This window comes from Anolis carolinensis, chromosome 2 (genome assembly GCF_035594765.1).
Source record: "Anolis carolinensis isolate JA03-04 chromosome 2, rAnoCar3.1.pri, whole genome shotgun sequence".
In the NCBI taxonomy this organism is placed as follows: domain Eukaryota; kingdom Metazoa; phylum Chordata; class Lepidosauria; order Squamata; family Dactyloidae; genus Anolis; species Anolis carolinensis.
Window position 1 is genome coordinate 188,237,062 of NC_085842.1, and position 24,678 is coordinate 188,261,739.

The 24,678-nt window shown below is 42.9% G+C and overlaps 1 protein-coding gene across 1 annotated transcript in view; it reads left to right on the forward strand.

The window, feature by feature from the left end:
* dnmt1 (DNA methyltransferase 1) overlaps positions 1-24,678 on the forward strand; it is a 79,508-nt gene that overhangs the window by 43,250 nt on the left and 11,580 nt on the right. Inside the window, exons 17-30 of the mRNA XM_008119756.3 lie at positions 5,858-6,005; positions 7,023-7,138; positions 8,077-8,284; positions 11,006-11,139; positions 11,363-11,536; positions 13,700-13,921; positions 14,703-14,895; positions 15,354-15,444; positions 16,560-16,694; positions 17,161-17,443; positions 17,894-18,035; positions 19,066-19,232; positions 23,086-23,263; positions 23,346-23,541. Coding sequence (XP_008117963.2) covers positions 5,858-6,005; positions 7,023-7,138; positions 8,077-8,284; positions 11,006-11,139; positions 11,363-11,536; positions 13,700-13,921; positions 14,703-14,895; positions 15,354-15,444; positions 16,560-16,694; positions 17,161-17,443; positions 17,894-18,035; positions 19,066-19,232; positions 23,086-23,263; positions 23,346-23,541 — 2,387 coding nt within the window. The remainder of the gene's footprint in view (positions 1-5,857; positions 6,006-7,022; positions 7,139-8,076; positions 8,285-11,005; positions 11,140-11,362; positions 11,537-13,699; positions 13,922-14,702; positions 14,896-15,353; positions 15,445-16,559; positions 16,695-17,160; positions 17,444-17,893; positions 18,036-19,065; positions 19,233-23,085; positions 23,264-23,345; positions 23,542-24,678) is intronic.

Genomic DNA, 24,678 nt, shown 5'->3' on the forward strand with positions numbered 1-24,678 from the left:
CAAGAATGGGAGGCTCCGGCCAACCATCCTTTATATACCCTCCCCCTCATTTGAAAAGTCTCTTCCCGCTCAGCAAAACCCCGCGCAAATTCCCCGCCAAGTCCAGCAGCCGTTTCTTCTCCGAGTCCTGAGCCGCAGGTGTCTTATCAATGTCAGTGACCCTGAAACTCAGAGCCACATCCAGGCTCTAGTAGCAGGGTTCTGACATGGCGTCCTCCTCCCCTTCGTCCTGGAAGGAAAAGATTAAACACAACTATTGTTCTCCGCTGTCCAGAGTTCCTTTATACTTTTTTAACAGGCTGCAATGGAATACCGGGTGTACCTTTCCTAGGTCCTTGGGTAGCCTCAGCTCATAGGTCACTTCGTTTATTCTTTTTGCTACCCTGAACGGCCCTATATAGCGTGGAGCCAATTTTTTAGATGGGAACCCCAATTTCAGGTTTTTTGTGCTCAGCCAAACCAGATCCCCTTCGCCCAATTTGTCCCCCTCTCGGCGCCTACGATCGGCAAAGAGCTTGTACTTCTTTTGTGTTTCCCGCAATGCCTCCACCACGGTCTGCCACCCTTGCTTAATTTTGGCCGGCCATTCCTTGTCGGTCTGGCCCTCTCCTTCCTTCCACTCGGGTAGCCTGGGGAAAGGTGCCACCTCCTGTCCGTATACTATTTCGAATGGGGCACGACCTGTGGCCGAATGTACGGCCCCGTTAAAAGCCATCTCAGCAAACGGTAGAAGGTCCGCCCAATCATCCTGTCTATAATTGGTGTACATCCTCAAGAATTGGCACAGTGTTTGTTGGGTGCGTTCGACTCCCCCGTTGGTTGCGGGATGAAAAGCCGAGCTCAGGTTCCTTTCTGCTCCTAACAGCTGTAAGAATTTTCCCCAAAATTTTGCAGTAAATTGGACTCCCCGGTCGCTAATTATTTTGTCGGGACACCCATGTAGGCGATATACATGCTTCACATACAAATCAGCAAGTTTTTCAGCTGAGGGGAGTTTCGGCAGGGCCACAAAGTGTGCCTGTTTTGAGAATAGGTCCAATATTGTCCAAATGTATCTGTGGCCTCTGCTGGGGGGTAGTTCGCCTACAAAATCCATGGCCACGCATTCCCATGGCCTCATGGGCTCCACTACCTTCTGCAATAGCCCCTGGGGCTTCCCCGGTGGTGTTTTTCCCTCTGCACATAATTCACACTGCGTGACGTACCCCCTGGCGTCTTTCCTCATTCCGGGCCACCAGCATTGTTTGGCCAACAGTTTAATAGTCCTGGTGGGGCCTAGATGACCCGCACCCTTGTTATCGTGGCACTTCCTTAACATTTCTCGTCTTAAACATTCAGGAATATACAATTTCTTATTTACAAACACCAAATCCCCACACAATTCTCCCTTTTCCTTGTTAGTTTGTAACCATTTGTCCATTCCATACGCTCGCTTCAACTCTTCCTCCCATATTTCTCCTCCCCCCGTGGAAATGGCAGTACGTTTGTTTTCTTTGGCCGCTTGTGCTCGAGTTAGTACTGCCAGGCCCCACTGCTTATCTAGGAACAGGCTCCCTTCAGATTCCTGAATTCCTCCCCCGTGCTGAGGCATCCGAGAGAGAGCGTCAGCGAGTATGTTATGTTTCCCCTGGAAGAATCTGAGTCTGAAATCAAAACGGCTGAAATATTGGGCCCATCTAATTTGCTTCGCTGATAGTTTACGAGGGGATCTTAGATACTGTAAATTTCTATGATCAGTCCACACCTCAAACGGTGTTCCACTTCCTTCCAGAAAGTGTCTCCAGCACTCTAGTGCTTTTAGAATCGCTAAGGCTTCTCTCTCCCAAATCGGCCAGTTTTTTTCTGTATCGCTAAACTTTTTTGACAGATAGCCACATGGCTTCAGGTTCCCCCCCTCGTCTTTCTGCAGCAGAACTGCCCCATATGCCCGGTCTGACGCATCGCAATGTAGTACAAAGGCCTTAGACATATCAGGGTGCTGTAGGACAGGTTCCTCAGTAAAACGCTTTTTAAGGGCTTCGAAAGCTTCCTGGCATTCTATTGTCCATGTCAGTTTGGCCCCTGGGGCCTTCACTTTGGCTGTTTCTCCCCTGCCTTTAGTTTTTAACAAATCCGTTAATGGCAAAGTGAGGCGCGCAAAGTCCTTGATAAATGTTCTATAGAAGTTTGCGAACCCTAGGAAGGATTGCAGCTGCTTCCGTGTTTTGGGGGCTTCCCACCCCCTCACGTCTTCCACCTTCGCAGGGTCCATCGCCACTCCCTGGGAGGAAATCCTATACCCCAGAAAGTCTATCTGGTCTTTATTGAACTCGCACTTGGCAAGCTTCGCATACAGTTTCGCTTCCCTCAACTTTTGTAGGACTTCCCTGACTAGTTCTACGTGTTGTTCCTTAGTTCGAGACATTATCAATATGTCATCTAAAAAAATAAAGACTCCCTTGTACAACAATGGATGCAATACTTCGTTGATTAATTGCATGAACGCGGCCCCTCCCCCGCACAAACCGAAGGGGAGCACACGATAATTGAATAATCCGAATGCGCAGGAGAAGGCCGTCTTCCACCTGTCCTCTGGTTTGATCTGCAATTTATGGTAGGCCTCAATTAAGTCCAATTTAGTGAATATCTGTCCTTCCGATAACTGGCCGATCAAGTCCTTCACTAAGGGTAGGGGGTATTTATTTACAGTACTGATTGCATTTAGGCCCCTGTAGTCAATGCAGAGCCTCAGCGTTTGGTCCTTTTTCCGCCTGAACAACACAGGCGCCCCTAGAGGGGAATTTGAAGGCTCTATGAAACCCCTCGCTAGGTTTTTATCAATGTATTTTCTCAGTTCCTCCTTTTCCCTAGCTGACATCGGGTATATTTTTGCCTTGGGAAGCTCTGCTCCTGGGACTAGCTCTATTTTCACTTCAACTCTCCGCTTCGGTGGGAAATTGTCTGCTTCCTTCTCATCAAACACGTCCACAAAATCCCGATACTCTGGGGGTAATTTATCTGCCAGTTCTGCTATTCTGATAGAGTCTTCCTCCCCCCTTTTCCCTGGCTCCCTCTCAACTTCCTGGCTCCCTTCTTCCAAATTCATCCTGAAGATCATGCTCTTATCCTCCCAGTTGATTTGCGGGTTGGCCTGCCCCAGCCACGGCATGCCTAGTATAACATTATAGCTGGCTATTTGTGATATCACAAATGACACCTTTCCTTCCCAACTCCCTATCTTACACTTTACATCTTCGGCACTGTACTTAGCTAACGATCCCGATGCTGTGGATCCGTCCAACTGCGAAAAAGCTATTGGGGATTCTAGGTTCGTTCTTTCGCATCCCAATCCCTCGGCTAATTCAGGGGAGATGATGTTCCTGGAACATCCACAATCCACAAATGCTTTGCAGGTTGCTTGTTTGCTGCCATTTTCAAGCTGAATGGGGACCACTATCATAGCTTTGTCCTGACTTACCAACCCCCCCGAGTGGTGCCTCATCGGTGGTTCTTCCTCGGCGCGTTTTCCTGCCACGGCTCTGGGTTTGGGCTGGCCTCCGCCTTCCCCTTTTCTCTGCCAGCACTCGGCAGCCCTGTGGCCCAACCGGCCGCACACGAAGCAGCCACTCCTGCTGGCGCTCACGTTCCCTGTCGGCTCCGTTCTCCTCCCGGCTGGGGTTGATCCCTCCTTCCGGCTCCCCTCTTTCATCTGCGGCCGCTGCTGTAGCCCTCCTCGGTGCCTCCTCGCCTGGGCCAGCGATGTCTCGACGCGCCCCGCCAGCTGAATCCATCCGCGCAGTGTGTCAGGCTCATCACGATGCACCGCCCAGGAGAGGATCTCCCGCCTGAGACCCTCTTTGAAGAGTTCTATCTTTGTTACTGCAGACCATTCCGGCACCTTTTCGGCGAGGCATTGGAACTCCTCCGCATACTCAGATACCGACCTCTGCCCCTGGGAGACGGTCTTCAACTTCTCCCTCGCCCGGATCTGCTCCAGTGGATCTCGGAAACGGGTCTCCAGGGCCCCCATAAAGCGTCGGAGTGACCCCAGACATGGGTCGCGCCGCGCGTGCAGCTGAACGTACCAGCTGGCCGCTCCCCTCTTCAACACTGCACCAATGGCCCGTATCCGGCTGGATTCCGTTCTAAAAGTGTGAGCATTGTCCTCCATATAGCCCCTCACCGTGGTCAGGAAAAAATCCAGTTCAGAGGACTCTCCCCCAAACTCGATCCTTAGTTCCTCTCGTCTCGGTAGGGGTCCCTGTGGTGGCAATCCCCAATTCTCCGCCCGTCGCAAGCCCCCTTGCGGACCAGTGGGCCCCGCTGCTGCTTCTCTTGGCCCTGTGCCACGCCCGGCATTCGCCAGGGGCACCAGGGTCTCAGCTGGGAGCGTAGCTGGGATTCTCGGAGGTTTTTCCCCTTCGTCGTCACTCTCCTCCACCCGCGTCAGGCTTGTTTGGGTCTTGGGCCGGGCGCCGGGCTCCTTTCGCATTTCCCTTCCCTTCGGTGCTGGGAGGTCTGCAAAGCCCTGGCTGCTTCCCACGCTCACGTCCCACATTGAGCCAGCCCGAAGTTCCCTTCCTCTCTCTGGCTCCGCCAAAAACGCCAGGCGCTCCATCGCCCTCGACATCACTGCCAGGGTGGTCTCCATCGCCGACATCCTCTCCTCCAGAAACACCATCCTTTGTGGGCCTGGGGAAGGTGAACCTTCCTCTCCTCCGGTGCTGTCTCCCCGCACCACTCCACGCCTCTGGGTTACCCCATTTGGCTGGGCATAAGCGGTGGATGACGCCAGGGCCGCCAGCTGGTGGAACTCAGCGTCCGGCTCGGGAGTGGCCCTTTCCGACCTTCCTCCTCCTGCGCCCAAGAGCTCTTCATCCTCCACTTGCATGTTACACCTCACCGCTACAGCGGGATGGTGTCCGTATTCTTGGCTTAGTGTCAGCTCACCACAGCCGCTCCTGAATGAACACACGAGACTCTCTGTGTTATCACCAGAAACTTTTACTGTAGGAAACATGAACATCAAAAAAGCCAAGAATGGGAGGCTCCGGCCAACCATCCTTTATATACCCTCCCCCTCATTTGAAAAGTCTCTTCCCGCTCAGCAAAACCCCGCGCAAATTCCCCGCCAAGTCCAGCAGCCGTTTCTTCTCCGAGTCCTGAGCCGCAGGTGTCTTATCAATGTCAGTGACCCTGAAACTCAGAGCCACATCCAGGCTCTAGTAGCAGGGTTCTGACAGTTTGCATTTGGAAATAATAAGAATTGAACAATTCCAAATTTAGACACTCTCTTGTACTTTTACCTATGAGCAGTTGCATCTTTTTTCAGTCTATAAACTACACAAGAATTAGAAACACATAATTCCAGTGCTATTATAAAAGACAATAATGCTTGATAAAGTAGAACTCAGTAGCAAAAAAGAAGAAGAGAAGGAGGGAGGAGGAGGCGGAGGCGGCGGCCTTCCAGATGTATAGATTCTATCAAGGATACTGTGACTGCCCTGAATCTGCAAGTCCTGTGTAGGACTGATAAAGAAGGGCTGACTTGGAGGTCTCTGATCCATATGGTCACCATAAGATGAAGTTGACTTGATGGCAATTAACTACAACAAAATATAAGAGAGCTGGGAAAGGCATTTTCTGTGCAGATTTCTCTGAAACAATTGCTCTAATGAGATAGATATTTTCAGTTCTTGGGAAAGTGTTGTACAATTGAGATTGAGAAGACAAATTAACTTGATTTCCATCTGATTTGTATTTGAGTGTTAGCAATTTGTAAAAGTTGGTGCTGTGAGAAGGGGAAAGATCAAAAGTTGGCAAAGACTTGGTTTCTCAACTTACACCTGTACTTCTTGGCTATCGTATTTGAGTTTAGGTGCCCTAATCTGGCTGTGAAAGAAGCTGATGATGACGAAGAAGTAGATGACAACATCCCTGAGGTTCCCTCACCCAAAAAGATGTTGCAAGGAAGGAAGAAGAAGCAAAGCAAGAGCCGGATTTCCTGGGTTGGGCACCCTGTTAAGGTCAGTTAACTTTGTGGTGGATAAAGTGCTGTAAATCAGTTCTGGCCAATTCTCCCTGAAGTACCCTGTGGCCTTCACCTTCCAAAGCAATCCCAAATAGTTTCTCTTTTCCTCTGCAGTCCCTCTCAAAATAGTGACAGAAAGTGCAGTGAAATCCTGTCACTATTCTGAGGGAATGTAGAGGGAAACAGATTTTGGAAATAGTCTGAAATGCTTGTGAGGATGGGATGGGTATATTTTTTGCATGTCTTCATATATCCGAGGACTTTCTGCATAGTTAAGAGGCTAGATCATGTGTGATTTTTAGCCATGGCTTTTACACAAAGACTGGTTTTCAAGGATGCCTCTCCCCCAAATATGTCAGAGCGCGGTTTGGATAAGCACACACGCAGCAGAAGACCCACGTAGGAGCACTGGTACCAGTAACGAGGCTTGAGACTTCAGCTATCTATAAAAAGGTTTACTGGTGAATGGAAAACTCTCACAAGACGATATACATACAGACAGAGTGCAGAGAGCAGATAACCAGAGAGAGAATACAGGAAGCAGAAGGCTATATATCAACACCTCTACTGTATGATGCAACACTCAGTTAACTCTTTACACACTTGCATAGTGGACAGCAGACAGTGCATGATGCAATCCCCAGCTCACATTGCATCACTATAACTCAATTACATTTAAACAAACCTATGTACAATCATTCCCAATTCAACAAAATATTCATAATAAAAATATATTATTATCCATATATCCTCCCCTACATACCAAAACCTGGAAATGCTGGCCATGCTGACTCAGAGTCTCTGGGAGCTGTAGTCAAAATACATAATGTTTCTAAGCTCTGTCAGTATTAGTGCTTGTTTTGGAAGTTTTTAAGCAGAGACTGGATGGCCATGTGTCGAGGGTGCTTTGAATGCGATTTTCCTGTTTCTTGGCAGGGGTTGGTCTGGATGGCCCATGAGGTCTTTTCCAACTCTATGATTCTATGAAAATGAATCCTTTTTCTGCTTGCAGAGTGATGGTAAGAAGGACTATTACCAAAAAGTGTGCATAGATTCAGAGACATTACAGATTGGCGATTGTGTTTCTGTCAGCCCCGATGAACCCACAAAGGCTCTCTATCTGGCAAGGTATGTTTGAACTTTTAAATAAAAGTGCTTTTCATAGCCAGTGTGACCCTATTTTATGTGAATGTGGATTCTTCCATCAAGGTTCATATCTCCTTACCATCTTAACATGGATAAAGGCTATCCAGAAATTTTCTGTCAGTCCTTCTTATAACTATAGTGATAGAGATTTGCTTAATGGGTGCACTGCGATGAAAGCATATATGGTTGTAAACTGATTCTCTTGGATTACAACTCTCCAAATCCCTGCATAAGGTATTTTGGGAGCTATAGTTGAATATTCTAATCTCTAGACCCACATTTTAAAGGTTACAGCAATCCCACCCTATTTGCATAGTTTAAGAGCACAACATCCCTGCAAAAATTGTGAATAGAAAAAAGAATCATCTTTTTATTATCTATCTAGGCCAGTGGTTCTCAACCTGTGGGCCATGGCCCAGCAGTGGGCCGCAAGAACAAAAATCAGGTCTACAAACGTCCTTCCACTTTTTTTATTGATTTTATTGATTTTATTTCCGCTCCTTTCCTCAGAGCTAATCATTGCATTGGATAGACCACATCAGCTCCAGATTATTAAATATGGTTTCTAGCAGATGGTGACTACTGGATGGCATATGTTCTGTATCAGAAATTAGAACTGATATGATCTATCCCATGCAGTTTTCTGAATCAGTACCCCAAATAACCAAACCGAATATAAAGTTCAACAAAAACTGATTCGTAACCCTTTTGGTACTAATGTTGGAGAATGGTTCTTGGTCAAAGTGGACCTTGGTCAAAAAAAGGTTGGGAACCACTGATCTAGGCATTTGTAGATCCTCCGGTACAATTCTATGGTCAACCTCTATTGGACCTATAAATGCCAAAGAGAACATTTTTTTTCAGTTGCATGCATTGACACTTTTTCTCTGTTTCTTTTCTTTACTCTTGCCACCCCTCAGAATCACAGCTATGTGGGAAGATGTTAATAGCAGTGAGCCGATGTTTCACGTTCACTGGTTTTGCCGTGGCACCGACACTGTTTTGGGAGCGACCTCTGACCCTCTGGAGCTCTTCTTGGTCGATGAGTGTGAGGACATGCAGCTGTCTTACATCCATGGCAAAGTCAATGTCCTCTATAAGGCTCCTTCGGAGAACTGGTCCCTAGAGGTACGCTAAAGAATCGAACATGTGACCATATCAACCTACTGTTGACAGTAACCATAGGTCAATCACCCATCAGATCTGTGTGGTGTACTTGTTAACCTGTTTTATTAACAACATCAGTGTGGTGTGTTTGTTACCCTATTAAGTTGGGACATGGGAGGTCCAGGTTGGAGTTCTACTGACCAGTGAAACTCATATAGAAAATTTGGAAAGAAGCTAGAAATGGAACACGAAACAGGGAAGGGTGCCTTGTGGTTGTAATAAGAAGAAGAATAATAATATTAATAGTAACAATACTAATTTTACTACCTACCTCTCCTTGCAGCTCAAGGCGAGAACAGGGTTAAAACAGAGTTAAACACGAGACTATTAAAATACATAGAGTTAAAACGTAGGTTAAAATTCACTGATAAGATGCAAGTTTAAATTCATAAGTTAAAATTGACTGGATAGGCCTTCCGGAAGAGAAAGGTCTTCAGTTGTGCTTGAATTCTGACAACTGATTTGGCTGTTGGGATCTCTCCCAGCAGATCATTCCTCAGTAGTGGGGCGGCTAATGAAAAGGTCCTCTGTGTTGCCAGTCAGGTTCTGGTTGGTTGGAGTCCTCAGTGTCCTGAGGGGCGGATTGTACAGGAGAAGACAATCCTGTAAATAACCTGGACCCAAACCTAGGAGATTGCTAGGCAGTCCAGTTGCTATTGCAATTAGTAGGCAACTTGATTCTTATGCCATATTAGAATAAAAAGGCCTAGTGCCAGCACATAGTGCACTATGGCTTTGTGTGGGTTGTGGGAAGGGAACTCAGAACATAAATGTAACTAATAAATTACATTTTGTCTAATTTATCTTGTATAAATCTATGACAACTTTCACTTATTTTGTTTCTGAACCTGTCTCACTAGTTTTACCACCTCTCCATGATTCCAACTCCCTATAATTTTTGACTTCTGCAAGCTATAGTACTTCAGCTTTTAATTAGTCACTCCTCTGATATTCCCAAATTTACCATTTCCTTCCCACTATTTTTGATAGATCCTGCCCTTTTTGTGATTATGGCTGTGACATAAGCAGCAGCCTCCTCCATCTCCAAAACCAATTTGATTGGTTTAGATTAGAGGAAATCTCTGTCTGGATGACATGAGTTTGTGGCTTCCCAATGACATGTGCTCCAGTGTCTTTAATGACCATTAGAACTGTTTTACTATGAGCTAAGCAGGACTAGGGAATACCGTATACTTGAAGATAAGCAGAGTTTTTCAGCCCTTTTTTTAAGCTGAAAAAGCCTCCCTTGGCTTATAATGGGGTCAAGGTCAAGGCCTGCAACAGAGCCTTCAGGCTATTGCTTGCAATATATGATATATTTCTCTTTTACCCTCCCTTATCAGTGTGTTTTCTTTTGCAAAGCCTCCTTTCCTCTGAATCAAGGAAATGTTTTGAAACGGGAAAGACGCCCTTGCAAGTCAGGAAGAAGAAAAACATATATTCATTAATCTTATGAAAGCATTTTCCCCTGAAGTATTTGTTAACCTCTCCTACAGATATATAGGCATTAACCCCTTGTAAGCTTTTGCAATCCTTATGTACCTATATGTCTATCTATCTACATTAATTTTATATATTAATTTTCCCTTCATATATTTGCAGGTCTTTGCAAATCCTATATACATATAGATCCATGTACCTGTATATCTGTAGCCATACATATAAATTATTTTTATATATGAATTTACCCTCATGTTTGCAAGTCTCTGCAAATCCTATATAGATATAATTATCTATATAAAGAGAGATGTCTGGATAGATATGAATGTATTCTTACCTACCTATATATAGGGCTTGCAAATATTACCAGGAGGGAAATGAACACACAGATATATATAGACATGTCTAGATATGTGTGTGTGTGTGTGTGTGTGTGTGTGTGTGTGTGTGTGTGTGTGTGTATAGGGCTGGTAAATATTGTAGGGGAAATGCACACACACACACAGAGAGATGATTTGCAAACATTTCAGCGGGAAATGCATATGTGAAATTAGTATCTATAATTATAGATCTATATCTAGCTCTGCATTGTTTATATAAGCATTGAATATTTGTCTGTTACTATGTTGGCAGCTGGCCTGAGTCCCCATGGGGAGATAGGGTGGGATCCAAATGAAGTTTTATTATTATTATAAGATTATTGTTAATCATATTGTTTTTGTTGCCCCTACTTTTCTACTTATAGAGCTAGTTTATTGTTTTTCTTTGAAATATGGTAAATATTCAAAAACATTTAACCTACTGATGCCTCAATTAATATAATTTTATTGGTATCTATTTTTATTTTGAAATTTACCAGTAGCTGCGGCATTTCCCACCCCACCCTCGGCTTATACTCGAGTCAATAAGTTATCCCAGTTGTTTGTGGTAAAATTAGGTGCCTCGGTTTATATTCGGGTCAGCTTATACTTGAGTATATACGGTATGTGGACCTTCAAATCTTTTGGGACTTCCACTCTCATAAGACCTATAGGAGTCATGAGATTTGCAATGAAAGGGTCATGCATTTCCCACCCTGATAGGGCTTTCTTTCACTTTCTGATTCAAAGAGGTTTAGTTTGGCAAGGTGTCCAAAAGAGTAACTTCCTCCATTGTGTGTGCATGCATAGCTGCTGTAGCCCATGATGGACATTTTTGTCTTGCTCAGAACAATCTACATCTTCTCACAAAAATCTTCCTTAGGGAGGACTTGATGTGGAAATCAAGATGGTGGAAGACGATGGCAGAACCTATTTCTACCAAATGTGGTATGATCAAGAGTATGCCAGGTTTGAGACACCACCAAAGATCCAGCCCACTGAAGACAACATACACAAGTTAGTGCTGAAATCCCAGAAGTTTGTGGAAACTGTGGGTTAAGAGAACCCAAATGGAAGAATAACAAAAACCTCTAGAGATTACTGCCATCCTGTCATTTTATGACAGTTGTTTTGGGTTCTCTGAGATGTTCTCACTACACCAAAACCCTATTCTAGAGATAATTTTGTTTGGGATTGTTTTTTCCTCCAGTTGAGACCAAGTGTCTGCTTCCCTCCCTAGATTCTGCATGAGCTGTATCCGTTTGGATGAAGTGAGGCAGAAAGAAATTCCCAGAGTTTTGGAGCCTCAGGAGGAGTCAGAAGGGAAGATGTTCTACAGCATGGCAATGAAAAATGGAGTGCAGTATCGGGTAGGAGATGGAGTTTTCCTCCTCCCAGATGCTTTCTCATTCAGGTTAGTTCCTCATTTCCTTTTAGAAAATAGGAAAAGAAAGGGATCATGGGTGATGTGATGAGTAAGATAAGAATGGATTAGAGGCCTGTGGTGGCACAGTTTTTATGTATCAAAAATAGAATATAGTTTCTGAACATTTCAAAAATTAAATGAGAAGAAGACATGCTCCATATTTTGGTCCATTTAAGGCAGTGGTTTCAAACTCATTTTCATCATGGGGCACATCAGTCAGAAGCCATTGAATCCATAGATGGAAAACCTGTGGGTTCAGAGAGCCAACTCTTTTTTTTTTACATAATGGTCAGTACTCTTTAGTTTTTATCCAGTTTAAGTCCCCAGATGTTATTGAATGACACCCATCACTTTTATAATCCACCATGCAGATTGGGGATAATGGGAATTGCAGCCCAACAGCGCTTGTGACTCTGAGGTCGAGGAAAGGTTAAAGGGCGTTTTAGAGTCAGGTCTTGTATCTCAATTCAAAGATCATTATTCCGACTAAACAGAATAGAGGTTACTGTATCACGGCTTCCATCAGCTCTAGTCATGATGTCTAATGATGAAGAATACAGGAGGACATGGAGAGCCAAACATGGAGGGACTTCCCATTCTATTACTTTCTCCAATAGTAAGGTAATTGCAAGAGAAATAATGCAGTGTTTTTCTAGTGTGGAAAGAGCAGAAGAATAAAAATAATCATTTGGGGAGTAAATGCTAGAAAACATTTGGACTGTGAAGGGTTTGGGCAGAACTAAAGTTGAAGAGTGAGGGATGATATGGGGGGCTGTTCTGGTGTTCCTGACTTTATTAAGCTCTGTGTGAATGACTGAAGGGATAGGGTCAAGTTTGTTTTAAATAAAAGAGGAAGCTTTTGGGATACAGCAGTGAGAAACTTGATGTAATTATGAAATGAATGTTCAAGACATCGGTAGTCTCTGAGAGGTCTATGTGCTTAAATTGTTGGGTTCATATCCAAGAGGTTTACTTCATGGGCATCTTGGACATTAACAGCTAAGGACAAATATAATAAGTAAAGTTCAATTGTGAGTATAGGTTTTCTCGATTTGTTTAAAAATGTTTCTACTATGAGAATTTGACATGTTTTGCCAGAGATGACCTTGCCAGTTAGTGACAGTTTCAATTAGTTGAACGGGTACAACTACAGCCCTCCACATTTGCTGGGATAAGAAGCACAGGGCTGCTGTAAAAGTGAAAAACTGCACATAAATAAACCTCCCTCATTTTAACTTTTTTTAGACAGAACAAGTCTTTGATCAATTTCTTCTGGAGGTTGATCATAGAATCAAACTGGAAGACTGAGCAATTCCTAGAGAAGAAATTTCTAGGACTTCCAGTGTGATTCTGTGGTCTGCTTCAGGCAGAAATTGATCATAGAGGTGCACTATAGAACATTTTAGTCAGATTTACAAAGTCAAATCCATCAAAGTCAGACTCTCAAATATGGTGGGACAACTTTATAAACTTCTTTAACTTCATTATCTTAAGAATTTACATGTACACGTTTTCATCAGTATAAAGTAACCCTTAAACCAGTTTCTCCCTGCCTAGCAAGCAAGGAGCCTCCGGTGGCGCAGCGGATTAAACCACTGAGCTGCTGAATTTGCTGACCAAACACTGTTTATCCCCACTGTAACTCCCCGTTTTTAACTTGCTTTGTATGTTTTCACTATCTGCAAATTATTCAATAAAAATTATTATACAAAAAAGAAAAAGAAAAAAAAAAAAAAGGTTGGCGGTTCGAATACAGGGAGCGGAGTGGGCTCCTGCTATTAGCCCCAGCTTCTGTCAACCTAGCAGTTCGAAAACATGCAAATGTGAGTAGATCAATAGGCACTGCTTCTGCAGGAAGGTAACGGTGCTCCATGCAGTCATGCTGGCTACATGACCTAGGAGGTGTCTACAGAAATGGAGATGAGTACAAACCCCCAGAGCTGGACACAACTGGACTTAATGTCAGGGGAAACCTTTACCTTTTAGCAAGCAAGTCAACAACTTTTGAGGTCATAAGCATTTAAACGTCAGTTTGTCCACTGATAACCAGGAAGGAGGCTGCTAGGATGTGCTGTCCTTCAGGTCACAAAGGTTTCTAACCTCTGATTTCTCTAATGCTAAAAAGTTTCATTCCTTTTTCTGTCCCCGCAGTCTGAGGCTGGCTAGTCCTATCAAACGTCAGAAGAAGGAGGCAGTCAATGAGGAGCTGTACCCTGAGCATTACCGCAAGTATTCTGAATATATCAAAGGTAGCAACCAAGATGCGCCAGAACCCTACCGCATTGGCAGAATCAAGGAAATCTACTGTAATATCCGCAGCAGTGGCAGGCCCAACGAAGCAGAAATCAAGCTGCGTGTGTACAAACTTTACAGGTAAACAGCAGCTGCTACCCTGGTTTTACTACAGGAGAAAAGGAATTCTATTTACAAATTGGGCTGATCATTAGGAGACAAAAGCATTAAAATTGTATGATAAAAATAGACAGCAGTACCAAAGATAGGAGGCTGAAATGTTTATAGAAGTGTGTTCCAGTGTACATAACCCTAGATGTAAAACTGTGTGCAAAAGAAAAGTCCTAGTAATCACTTCTATACATGTAGAGTGCTTTCTTAAAACAAAAAGATCACAATCCTAACAATTTAATGTTTCAAGAAAAAAATAAATCCAGAGTTTGGATTCAAGGCTAAACTAGACATGACATTTAATGCTTCTTTGTAATATACATGGTTGTTGTTTTTTGGAAAAATGCAACTAGTAGCTGCTTGAAGTGGCTCTATTAATTGTCAGGATTATAACAGATAAAGGGATTTTTAGCTCTTTTCTTCCCTCTATTATTTACCCAAAGAAGATCACTTCTCCAAGGTTGCTATGAATATTGGGGTGAAATCTGTTGCCATCAACAGCAAAGAAGTACATAATGTTTCATATAAATCTCCCTTCTTCTCCAGTATTGTTCAAAGGGCTTTGTCTTTCCCAGATGCCCTTGGCTGGTTAATTTCTATGCGTATGGGGCATTTTGTTTTATAATGTAAGTGGAGTCAGGTTACCTAAAAACCAAGACTTATATACCTAAGCACTGAATACCTAACCTAGCTAACCAGATGCCCATGTGAAGCCAACCAACAGTGTTTCTCATGTGTTTTGCCTTCTCAGACCAGAAAACACCCATAAGTCTGTAAAAGCCAGCTATCATGCGGATATCAACTTGCTCTACTGGAGCGATGAAGAGGCATCAGTGGAGTTCAAAGATGTACAGGGCCGCTGTACTGTAGTCTACGGAGAAGATTTGACAGAAAACATCCAGGACTACTCTGCCAGCAGTTCTGATCGGTTCTACTTCCTAGAGGTGCCCTTTCCCATTGTACAATAAGGAATTTTGCCGCATTGTATTGCTGTATTGGGCCAATATACTAGTCCTGTGCTTCTAAAACTGTGGCATTTGAAACCATTTTCCCCCTCACGCAGACATTCACTCTGATTAACTTACAGCCCAGTTACTGATGCATTCTCCCTTGTAAGCCTTATTTCAGCGCAGAGGAGCTCCATGAGATGGTTGTAATTAACTATGTGTCCATGCTCAACCTTGCTGGACATTGACATCTCCAGGAATCTCTAGGCCTTGCAGCATAACACTGTTGTCAACATCAACAACATTGCACTGGAGGACCTGGAGATTTCTAGAGAAGTCTTTCCACAAGTATAAAAAGCAGGGATTTTTCATTTTCAGTTTGCTCATTTACATTGTGGATCTGTATCACTCTCCAAAGGAAATGTGGAGGGCTAATTTCATTTGTTCTTTTCCAGGCATATAATGCCAAAACAAAAACCTTTGAAGACCCACCCTATCATGCCCGTAGTTCTGGAAATAAAGGAAAGGGGAAAGGGAAAGGGAAAGGTAAGTGTTTTATTGTTTTGTTGCTGTCATGATCACCCTGGTGCTCCCGTCTATTGCTGTCAGCCTTTGGGAGGCAGGGAGACATTACATAAAAACTTCAAACCAGGTTAACCCAAATATACAGAAGAAAAAACAATACAAGCAACCTACAAACTAAATGTATTTCCATACTGCTTCACCTTCATCTACACCAGGGGTCCCCAAACTAAGGCCCTACTTAACTTGACTATCTCATTGGCCAGAAGCAGGCCCACACTTCCCATTGAAATCCTGATAGGTTTACTGTATGTTGGTTAAAATTGTTTTTTATTTTTAAATATTGTATTGTTCTTTCATTTACTAATATTGTGCTATGGTAATAATGGAATATATTGTGTATACATATAATATTGATACTAATATTATAATGTCATACAATATAATACTAATAATAATGCAACATAATAATATTAATTATACATTATATATTAAATATAATATTACTAATAATATTACAGTAATAGTGATATAATACAATATAGTAATATATAATGCTAATATTGTGCTATACCATTAATATAATATATTGTATGTACATACAACTTGTAAGCCGCTCTTGAGTCCCCTTCGGGGCAAGAGAGGGCAGGGTATAAATGTAAATAAATAAATAAATAAATAAATGTTGTTTGGGGGGGGGGGAGAGGTTTGCACCACAAATAAGACATGTTTGTGCATAGGAATTTGTTTGTTTTTGTTTTTCAAATGATAATTCGGCCCTTCAACCGTTACAGGGACTATGAACCGGCCCTCTGCTTTAAAAGTTTGAGGACCCCTGATCTACACTTTGAAATGATGGGGTCCAGTTATTCTGCTGAAACCCCTCCCACATTTATTTTTGCCTTTCAAGAAATAATTTGTGTTACATGAGAGCAGAGGAAATTGTGATACACACATTTCCAGTTTTATATTGGAGGTAAGGAGCGTAAGACAGCCAGGTCCCCATATAAAGTGTGCAGTGTTCCTCTCAAGGTCCCTTTTCTATTCTGCACCTCTGGTACAATGATTTCCTGAGGAGAGAGTGATCTGCCCTTGTCATGTAGATACAAACCACTGCTCTTCTCTCTCTGTGCTTTCAGGTAAAAGCAAAGGGAAATCTTCAACAGCATCTGAGCACAGTGAGCATGAAGCTGCAAAAATGAAGCCTCCAAAGTTACGCAGCTTGGACGTTTTCTCTGGCTGCGGAGGCTTGTCGGAAGGCTTCCACCAAGCAGGCAAGGCAATTGGGGAACACTACTGGGATGGTGGGAAGGGTAGCAAAGCTATGTCTTTTGTTGGTAAGATGGCGGGGCTAATGGTGGTTTCTTCTTTACCCAAGAGCAGGGATGAATTGAATGTGGGATGGGGGCAGAGAAGACATCAGGGCTCTGCAGAAATACAGAGTGGATTTCAGTAGAGGAGGAATAGAAATGAAACAGTGTCAGCTAGCTGCGTCACAGGTTTCTTCACTGCTTCTCTTCCCAGTGCAGAGAAGCAGGAGAAGGAAAGAAACAAGTCAGCTTCCCTCCTGACAGTCTCTAGGAGCTTTGGGGCAGGATGGCTTCTCTTGAAACATCTAGCCATGTATTAAAAGAACTTCCTTTAATTGCTTTTAACCTTGGAAGTGATGCATCCAGCATAAAGTTCTCACCCTGCTCTGTTTCCCCCCCCCCCCTTTTTTTTTGTCTCTTCCAACATCAGAAGTCTCAGAGACTCTGTGGGCCATTGAGATGTGGGAACCAGCGGCCCAGGCCTTCCGCCTGAACAACCCAGGCACCACGGTGTTCACAGAGGACTGCAACGTCCTGCTGAAATTGGTCATGTCTGGGGAGAAGACTAACTCCTTGGGCCAGAAGCTGCCCCAGAAGGGGGATGTAGAAATGCTGTGTGGTGGGCCCCCTTGCCAAGGCTTCAGTGGGATGAACCGCTTCAATTCCCGCACTTACTCAAAGTTCAAGAACTCCCTGGTGGTCTCTTTCCTCAGGTGACTGGATTTAATGGTCATTGGCCCTCTCTCTGCTGTACTTACCAATAGCTGACTCAGAGCTGTGTATGTTCTTCCAGTCCATAGGAGGAAAATAATGTAAAATGTGTGGAAATCAAGTTTTTCTCAGAATCATAGTTGATTTGAAAAAGCTGGGTGGGAGGAGGAGAGGGAGACAACAGATTTATTTGCCACTTTATTGTAGTAGGACTCTGTAATACATGAAATATCCGTTCCAGGACCGTTTATGTTACATGATTTTAATAAATGCAGGAAGCCTGATTTTCTTCCCTGAAATGACCAGTATCTTGAACTTTTGGCTGAAATGTATAGAATCGCTGCAGAGGACATAGAAAAGGCTTAGAAAAATATTCCATCTAAGCTTCCAGCATGAACTTTGTCCAGTGAAGAAACAACTCAGCTGATCTCCCAATGTCTCTTGTCCTATAGCTACTGTGACTACTACAGGCCGAGGTTCTTCCTTCTTGAGAACGTGAGGAATTTCGTTTCCTTTAAGCGCTCCATGGTGTTAAAGCTCACTCTACGGTGCCTTGTCCGGATGGGATACCAGTGCACTTTTGGGGTGCTGCAGGTATAGCTGTTAGGCAGCCTCTACACTACATAGATGAACACAGTGGGGCAAGCATGCTCTATTGCAGACCCTTGTGAGAGGATTTTTTCCTATAAATAAAGCTATGGAGTTAGAATACTCAGAAATGGGACTGTAAGGCCTGTCAATATTTTTCTGCTATTTTAGGAAGTCTTGGATATTACAATTCATCTTTTAGGAGAGATTGGCAAATTTCTAGATGAATGTGTGTACAGATTCATCAATAGCTTTTAGCTGTAAAGATTAAAAATGCACCTCTATGGTCAGAAGGAGTATGCTTAATGAAATCTGCTTTTGAAACAAGAAGATGGCTGAGTTAATTGTGATCTTACCATTAACCATCAGTCATAGAAATTAGCCCTCAAATCTATACACACTCTCTAAATGGTTGCTTCTTTGAAGTTATGGTTCCACTCCTCACTCTCGTGAAATGTATTTGTCCATTTGATTTTTTTTTACAGCACATTTTGTTGGGTGGGGTAACATCTGTGCCGATTACTCTTGAAATTGGACTTGGTTTAGTTCAATCCAGTAGCTTTAAGCCCAGTATCCTTGCAGTTACTCCACTATTCTTCCAAGTGGCCTTGTAGGTTGTACTCATTTTCCACCATTTTTTAACAAGCATGGAGCTCGAACTCAGAGCTCCATGCTTGCTAAAAAAATGGTGGAAAATGAGTACAACAGGAAATGAGCCCTGTTTGGCTCATTTCCTCTTTAATTTTGAATTTGTCTCTAGGTGCTAAACAGAACAGGAGTAGATTGTAACAGATTATTTTGAACAATTTAAACAAATGGGTTGAGGTGCTGTACAATTTTAGACTAAGCTATTTTATCTTTTTGATGACATTTTATCTTATAAAATATAGTTTTAAATGATTTGATCCATTGGTTGTGGTGGTGGTGAGAATGGGAAACAGAGAATGCAAAATGAAAATTTGAAGTTTTGTTGTCCTGATGTTTATTGATGTTCCTTGGGATAAAGCCTACAGGTCCGTCTTTTGTCTCTTTGCAGGCTGGTCAGTATGGTGTCGCCCAGACGCGCAGGAGAGCCATTGTGCTGGCTGCAGCTCCTGGGGAGAAGCTCCCCATGTTTCCTGAACCCTTGCATGTCTTTGCGCCCCGAGCTTGCCAGCTCAGCGTGGTGGTGGATGACAAGAAGTTTGTTAGTAATATAACAAGGTAATTTTAGTTTAATCTGCCCAGTGGGCAGATTATTATTCTTTTTGAAATCATTTATTTGGACAATGAGAAAAGAAATTCCTCCTAAACATTAGGAAGAACTTAGTGTAACAGATGATGGGCTCTCCTGCTTTGGATGCATTTGAACACAATTGGCCATCTTTTGAGTGTGCTTTAGTAATGTATCCTTGCATGTCAGAGGCCATGAGTAGGTAGCCCTTGTTAATCCTTTCAACTATCTATATATATAAATGAGTGATGGCATCAGGGCGACGCACAAAACAAGAAAACTACAGGCCCCCCAACCTCGAAATTTGACAACACAACCCATCATCCACGGCTCCAGTAGGATACAACATAATTACATGACAAACACAATAACAGGGCCAACAAAAGGCCAAAAACCGCAACAGGCGATGTGCGCCTGTGCGCACACCGCCCTCTCATCCCTTCCCGCACGCACACACACATCATCCTTACCAAGGATGCCTCACAAACACCTCGCCTCAGAGCTGGGCCTGGGCTGAAGGAAGAAAGGCATGAAGGCGGATTCCTTGGTGGGCGTGGGATGCAGGGGGCCTCACGTTGCTCTCTGCCCTCTCCTCCTCAGTCTCCTCCCCCTTCACGGGCCATGGAGGGTCCCCGGTCGCTGCTCAGGCCCCCTCCTCCCACCCCTCCCATCAGCGCGAGGAAGTCCCCGCGGGCCCCCCCCCCCCTCCCGCCTCACCCTCTGTCCTCCTCCGGGCCCTCCGCAGCGCCGTCTCCACCCTGGCCCGCCTCGAAAACTTCTTCCCGGGTTCTTCTCGGAGGTCTTCAAGGTGAGGGGGGAAGAGGAGGGGATGGCCCTCGAGCAGGCCTGGACCTCCCCTCGAGTTGTTTGGGGCGCCAACTCCCACTCTTCCCAGCCTCAGACCCCTTCCTTTTCCCCCTCACCCGGTTAAACAGCTGACGGGGAAAAGGAAACAGCCTCAGACCAGGAAGGGTGGAAGCTGGCACCCAAAACAAGTCGAGGGAAGGCCCAAGTTGGCCCAGGCTGAGCCCCCCCCCTTTTCTGTTGTTATTGTGGTTGTTGTTGTTCTCACCCACAAATTACAACCCCTCAAATGCCTCAGCAGACCCCCTTTTTTCCCTCTCAAGCCCTATCGCCCTCACCTTTCCCTTCCCTGGGAGTAATAATTATTATTAATATAATAATAACTGGTCATCATTTAAGAATGTAATAATAACCAATAATAATAGTAATTTATTATTGTTCTTATAACAGTAATAATCATTTGAGAACATAATAATTCATAATAATAGTCAGTTATTATAACAGTGATAATCATTCAAAAATGTAATAATAACTAATCATAAGAAGTTATTTTTATTATAACTATAATAAATATTCAAGGCTGTCATAATAATAATTATTATAACACTGATAATCATCCAACAATGTATTAACAATTCATAATAATAGTAAATTATTATTATTATTATTATTATTATTATAACACTGATAATCATTCACAAATGGAATAATAATTATTATAACATTGATAATCATTCAACAATATAATAATAACTAATAATAGTAACTTATTTTTATAACACTCCAAAATCAGGAAAATTGGGAATGCCACAAAACAAACTATCACAGCCAGCTAACACCTCCCAAGAAAGGATTCTTCCAGAAAGGAAGCTCATAAAGCAGTGAAGCAGTGTGTATTACCAGACTCATTATTATTACTATTATTATTATTATAATTTTAATATTATTATTGTGTTCTGTGAACCGTAAAAATGAATACAATCTGGCTCCAAGTATTCAAAAACAATAAAATCAATATATAAAAATTACTCTGCTATAATAAAACACAACAATACAATCTCTAAAATCAAAACACTAAATAAAGAACAACACTCTGAAAACAGGCCAATTCCACACAGGAAACAATCAGGGCCAGCTAACACCTCCCAACAAAGTATTCCCATCATCAAAGTCTGGCAAATCCACTCTTTTCTGAGAGCCACACACAGTAGAAGCACATAAAATATCGCAAACAACACCACTCTCAAAACAAGGGAATTCCAGACAGGAAACAATCAGGGCCAGCTAACACCTCCCAACAAAAAATTCACTCAAGGAGGAAACAGCCAGGCTTTAAAGCTGCAAGCCCATTACATGCTAATCATTTTCCCTAATTCCAACATTCATACTTACCTCCAACAGACAAAAAAAATCCGAAATATTGTATATTCACAACCTTGAGAAAATAATATCCCCTGATGGCGCAGCGTGTTAAACACCTGAGCTGCTGAACTTCTGGACCCAAAGGTTGCAGGTTTGAATTGAGCAAACGAACAGAGCCCCCACTATTAGCCCCACCTTCTGCCAACCCAGAAGTTCGAAAACATACAAATGAGAGTAGATGAATAGGTGCCTCTCCGGCAAGAAGGTAACGGCGCTCCATGCAGTCATGCTGACCACATGACCTTGGAGGAGTCTACGGACAATGCTGGCTCTTTGGGTTAGAAATACAGATGAGCCCCAACCCTCAGTCAGACATGACTGGACTTAATGTCAGGGGAAAACCTTTACCCTTGACCTTAACTACCACCAATTCCTCAATACTTTATTTCCCATACCACCATACTTCGCCACAGCAACGCGTGGCCGGGCACAGCTAGTTAAGTTTATATTATTATAATTTGAGGGAATTTGGAAGTTTTAGTGCAAGAAGGGAGCTCTTCCAGGCTCTACAAATAGTTGTGGCATCCCGACTCTGGAACTTTCTCCCCAGGAAGATTGGGCTAGCCTCCACTCTGCCCGCCTCTTGCCTAAATTGTTTGCTTTCATTTGTCCTTTTAAGGCACATTTTGAGCAGATTCACAGGTTTATACTAAGTATCAGTGTCTGAGTTCTGTTCTGTTTATGTTCTGAAATCCTGTGGATCACAAGCTGAATCCCCATACAAGGGTATAACACTAAAAATAGAGAACAGGAAAGGCTTGCAGGAGCCTTTTCCTTTTCCACTTGCTTTGTCCCCAACTGAGCTGTGGCCTCATTTAGGTCAGCAACAGTAATGCATGTTGGTACACAATAATAATAATAATAATAATAATAATAATAATAATAATAATAATAATAATAATAATAATAATAATACTCTATCTCCCCAAAGGGACTCAGGGTGGTTTCCAACATATGTAAAACATTCAATTACCGATACAAAACATATAACAGAAACCATAATAAAACATCAACATAATTACTATGACACAACATACTCATACATAATTAAAACCAATTCAATACTGATCCATTGGGTGAAGTTCAACTAGCAATGGCCAAGATCCCAGGGAAGGCCTAGCCACTAAGTGCAACGAAGTAACATATAGATGGAGGTGAGTAAGGTGCAAGCTGATGGATAAAATGCAAACTGTGTTTCTTGATCACCATAAATTGATTCCAGGTTTTGGTTAGCTTTGAAGAAGGTATCCAAGGTGCTGAAAGTATTTAGGAATAAGGTTCAACACCTTGGAGAGTTCTGTTAAAGTCTGGAGGATATGGGAGCCACCAACCACAACTGTAATGCTTTTTAAATTTTCAGGAACAAATGAGCCTTTCTTTTGACAGTGACTGCTTTTACTAGGTAGGGGAGTTACTATTCCCCGGCTTAAGTTTCAAAATTATTATAATTGATGAAAAGACATAGTGTTTAGACTCAGAACATCTCAGTTTTTTCAACTCAAAAATATTTCCTAAGGCTGTTACTGAACTAGACTTTCTAGATAGTAGAAAGTGGGGTAGTAGGTTGTCCTATGCCTGACCTGACCTTACAAACCTAGTTCTTTGGATATTTTCTAGGACGTACTCGGGCCCATTCCGAACCATCACAGTCCGGGACACCATGTCTGATCTTCCTGAGATCAGGAATGGGGCATCAGCACTTGAAATTTCCTACAATGGAGAGCCACAATCCTGGTTCCAGAGGCAAATCCGGGGTTCCCAGTATCAGCCTATCCTCAGGGATCATATCTGCAAGGTGAAGTAGTGGGGGAATAAAAAGGGCCTGGAGTAGGTACTGCTGATGAGGTGCTAATAGTAACTGGACTTTGTCTTACTAGGATATGAGTGCACTGGTAGCAGCTCGGATGAGGCACATTCCGTTGGCCCCAGGCTCAGATTGGCGTGATCTGCCCAACATCGAAGTACGCCTCTCTGATGGCATCACCACCCGCAAGCTGCGCTACACGCACCACGAAAAGAAAAATGGGCGGAGCAGCACAGGAGCCCTGCGGGGTGTGTGTTCCTGCGCTGAAGGTACAAGATGTGGGTGTGCCCGAGGGAAGATTTTCTTGGGACAGGTTATGTAAAAGGGGCTTCACTGTGCCTTGTTTCTTCAACTCTTAAGAAACCAGAACTTTGGGAGGTTCTCTTGACAGTTTGTGAATGCTAATGTCATGTTTTTAGTTTTGTAGTTCACCTTTTTACTAAGCAAAGTTCAAGGCAGCTAATGGGAATAGTATAAGTACAATTAAACATAATGAAATATAATAGATTAAAGAAATAATAAAGCATAGAAGGTTTGAGCATAAAAATCAACACATTTAAAGACAGGTAATCTTAGAATTCTAATTAGTTAAATGATGAAATGTTACATCCTTTGGTTTTGACAATTTCTTTTGTTGGGTGCTTTCAAGCCATTTATGACTTACGGCAGTGGTATCATGAGTTTTCTGGAGCTGAGAGTGTGTGACTAACCCAGTAGGTTTCCATGACAAAGCAAGGAATTGAACACTAATTTCCAACAGTGTAGTTCAGCTATCAAACCACTGCACCACATTGGTTCTTATTAATGTATATAAATGTGTTTAAAGGAAATGTGAAATATCACAAGTTAATTAAAAACGCGATGTATCATTTATAGGATGAGCAATCCTTAAGCATTTCCAATGTTGATATTCATGTTGTGTAGAGTCAGAGGGAGGAGGAAAGTAGAAAACGAGATACAAACTTCAAAACTCCATATCTAATATATTTCTGTTAGTTATTTAGATCAGCTGCATCCATTGTAGCTGTCTGCTTTCCCTCAGTCATTAGCCAAACCATCTTGTGGCTGTCACCTGTCTTATCAATAATTTGTTATCTGAGCTTCTGTTTTCGTGGAGATTAATTTCATAGCCAGCTAACCTTGCCTGCTGCACCCTTAATTTTTTTTATATTAGAAACAGGTTTAGATGATTTAGATGGATCATCTAATCATGCCCTTTAAAAGAATATAAAATCCAATACGGTCTGTTTTGGTGCCCAGAAGAGCTTCCATCCTTTTCTGCATGTAGAGGAGGGAGCACTCCCCCAAAACACTAGAACCTGGGATTCGAATATCAGAACTGTGGGCATAAAAGAGAGAGTGACCTCCCAGTGTGCTAGAGTTAAGAACTTATCCCAACACTCTCG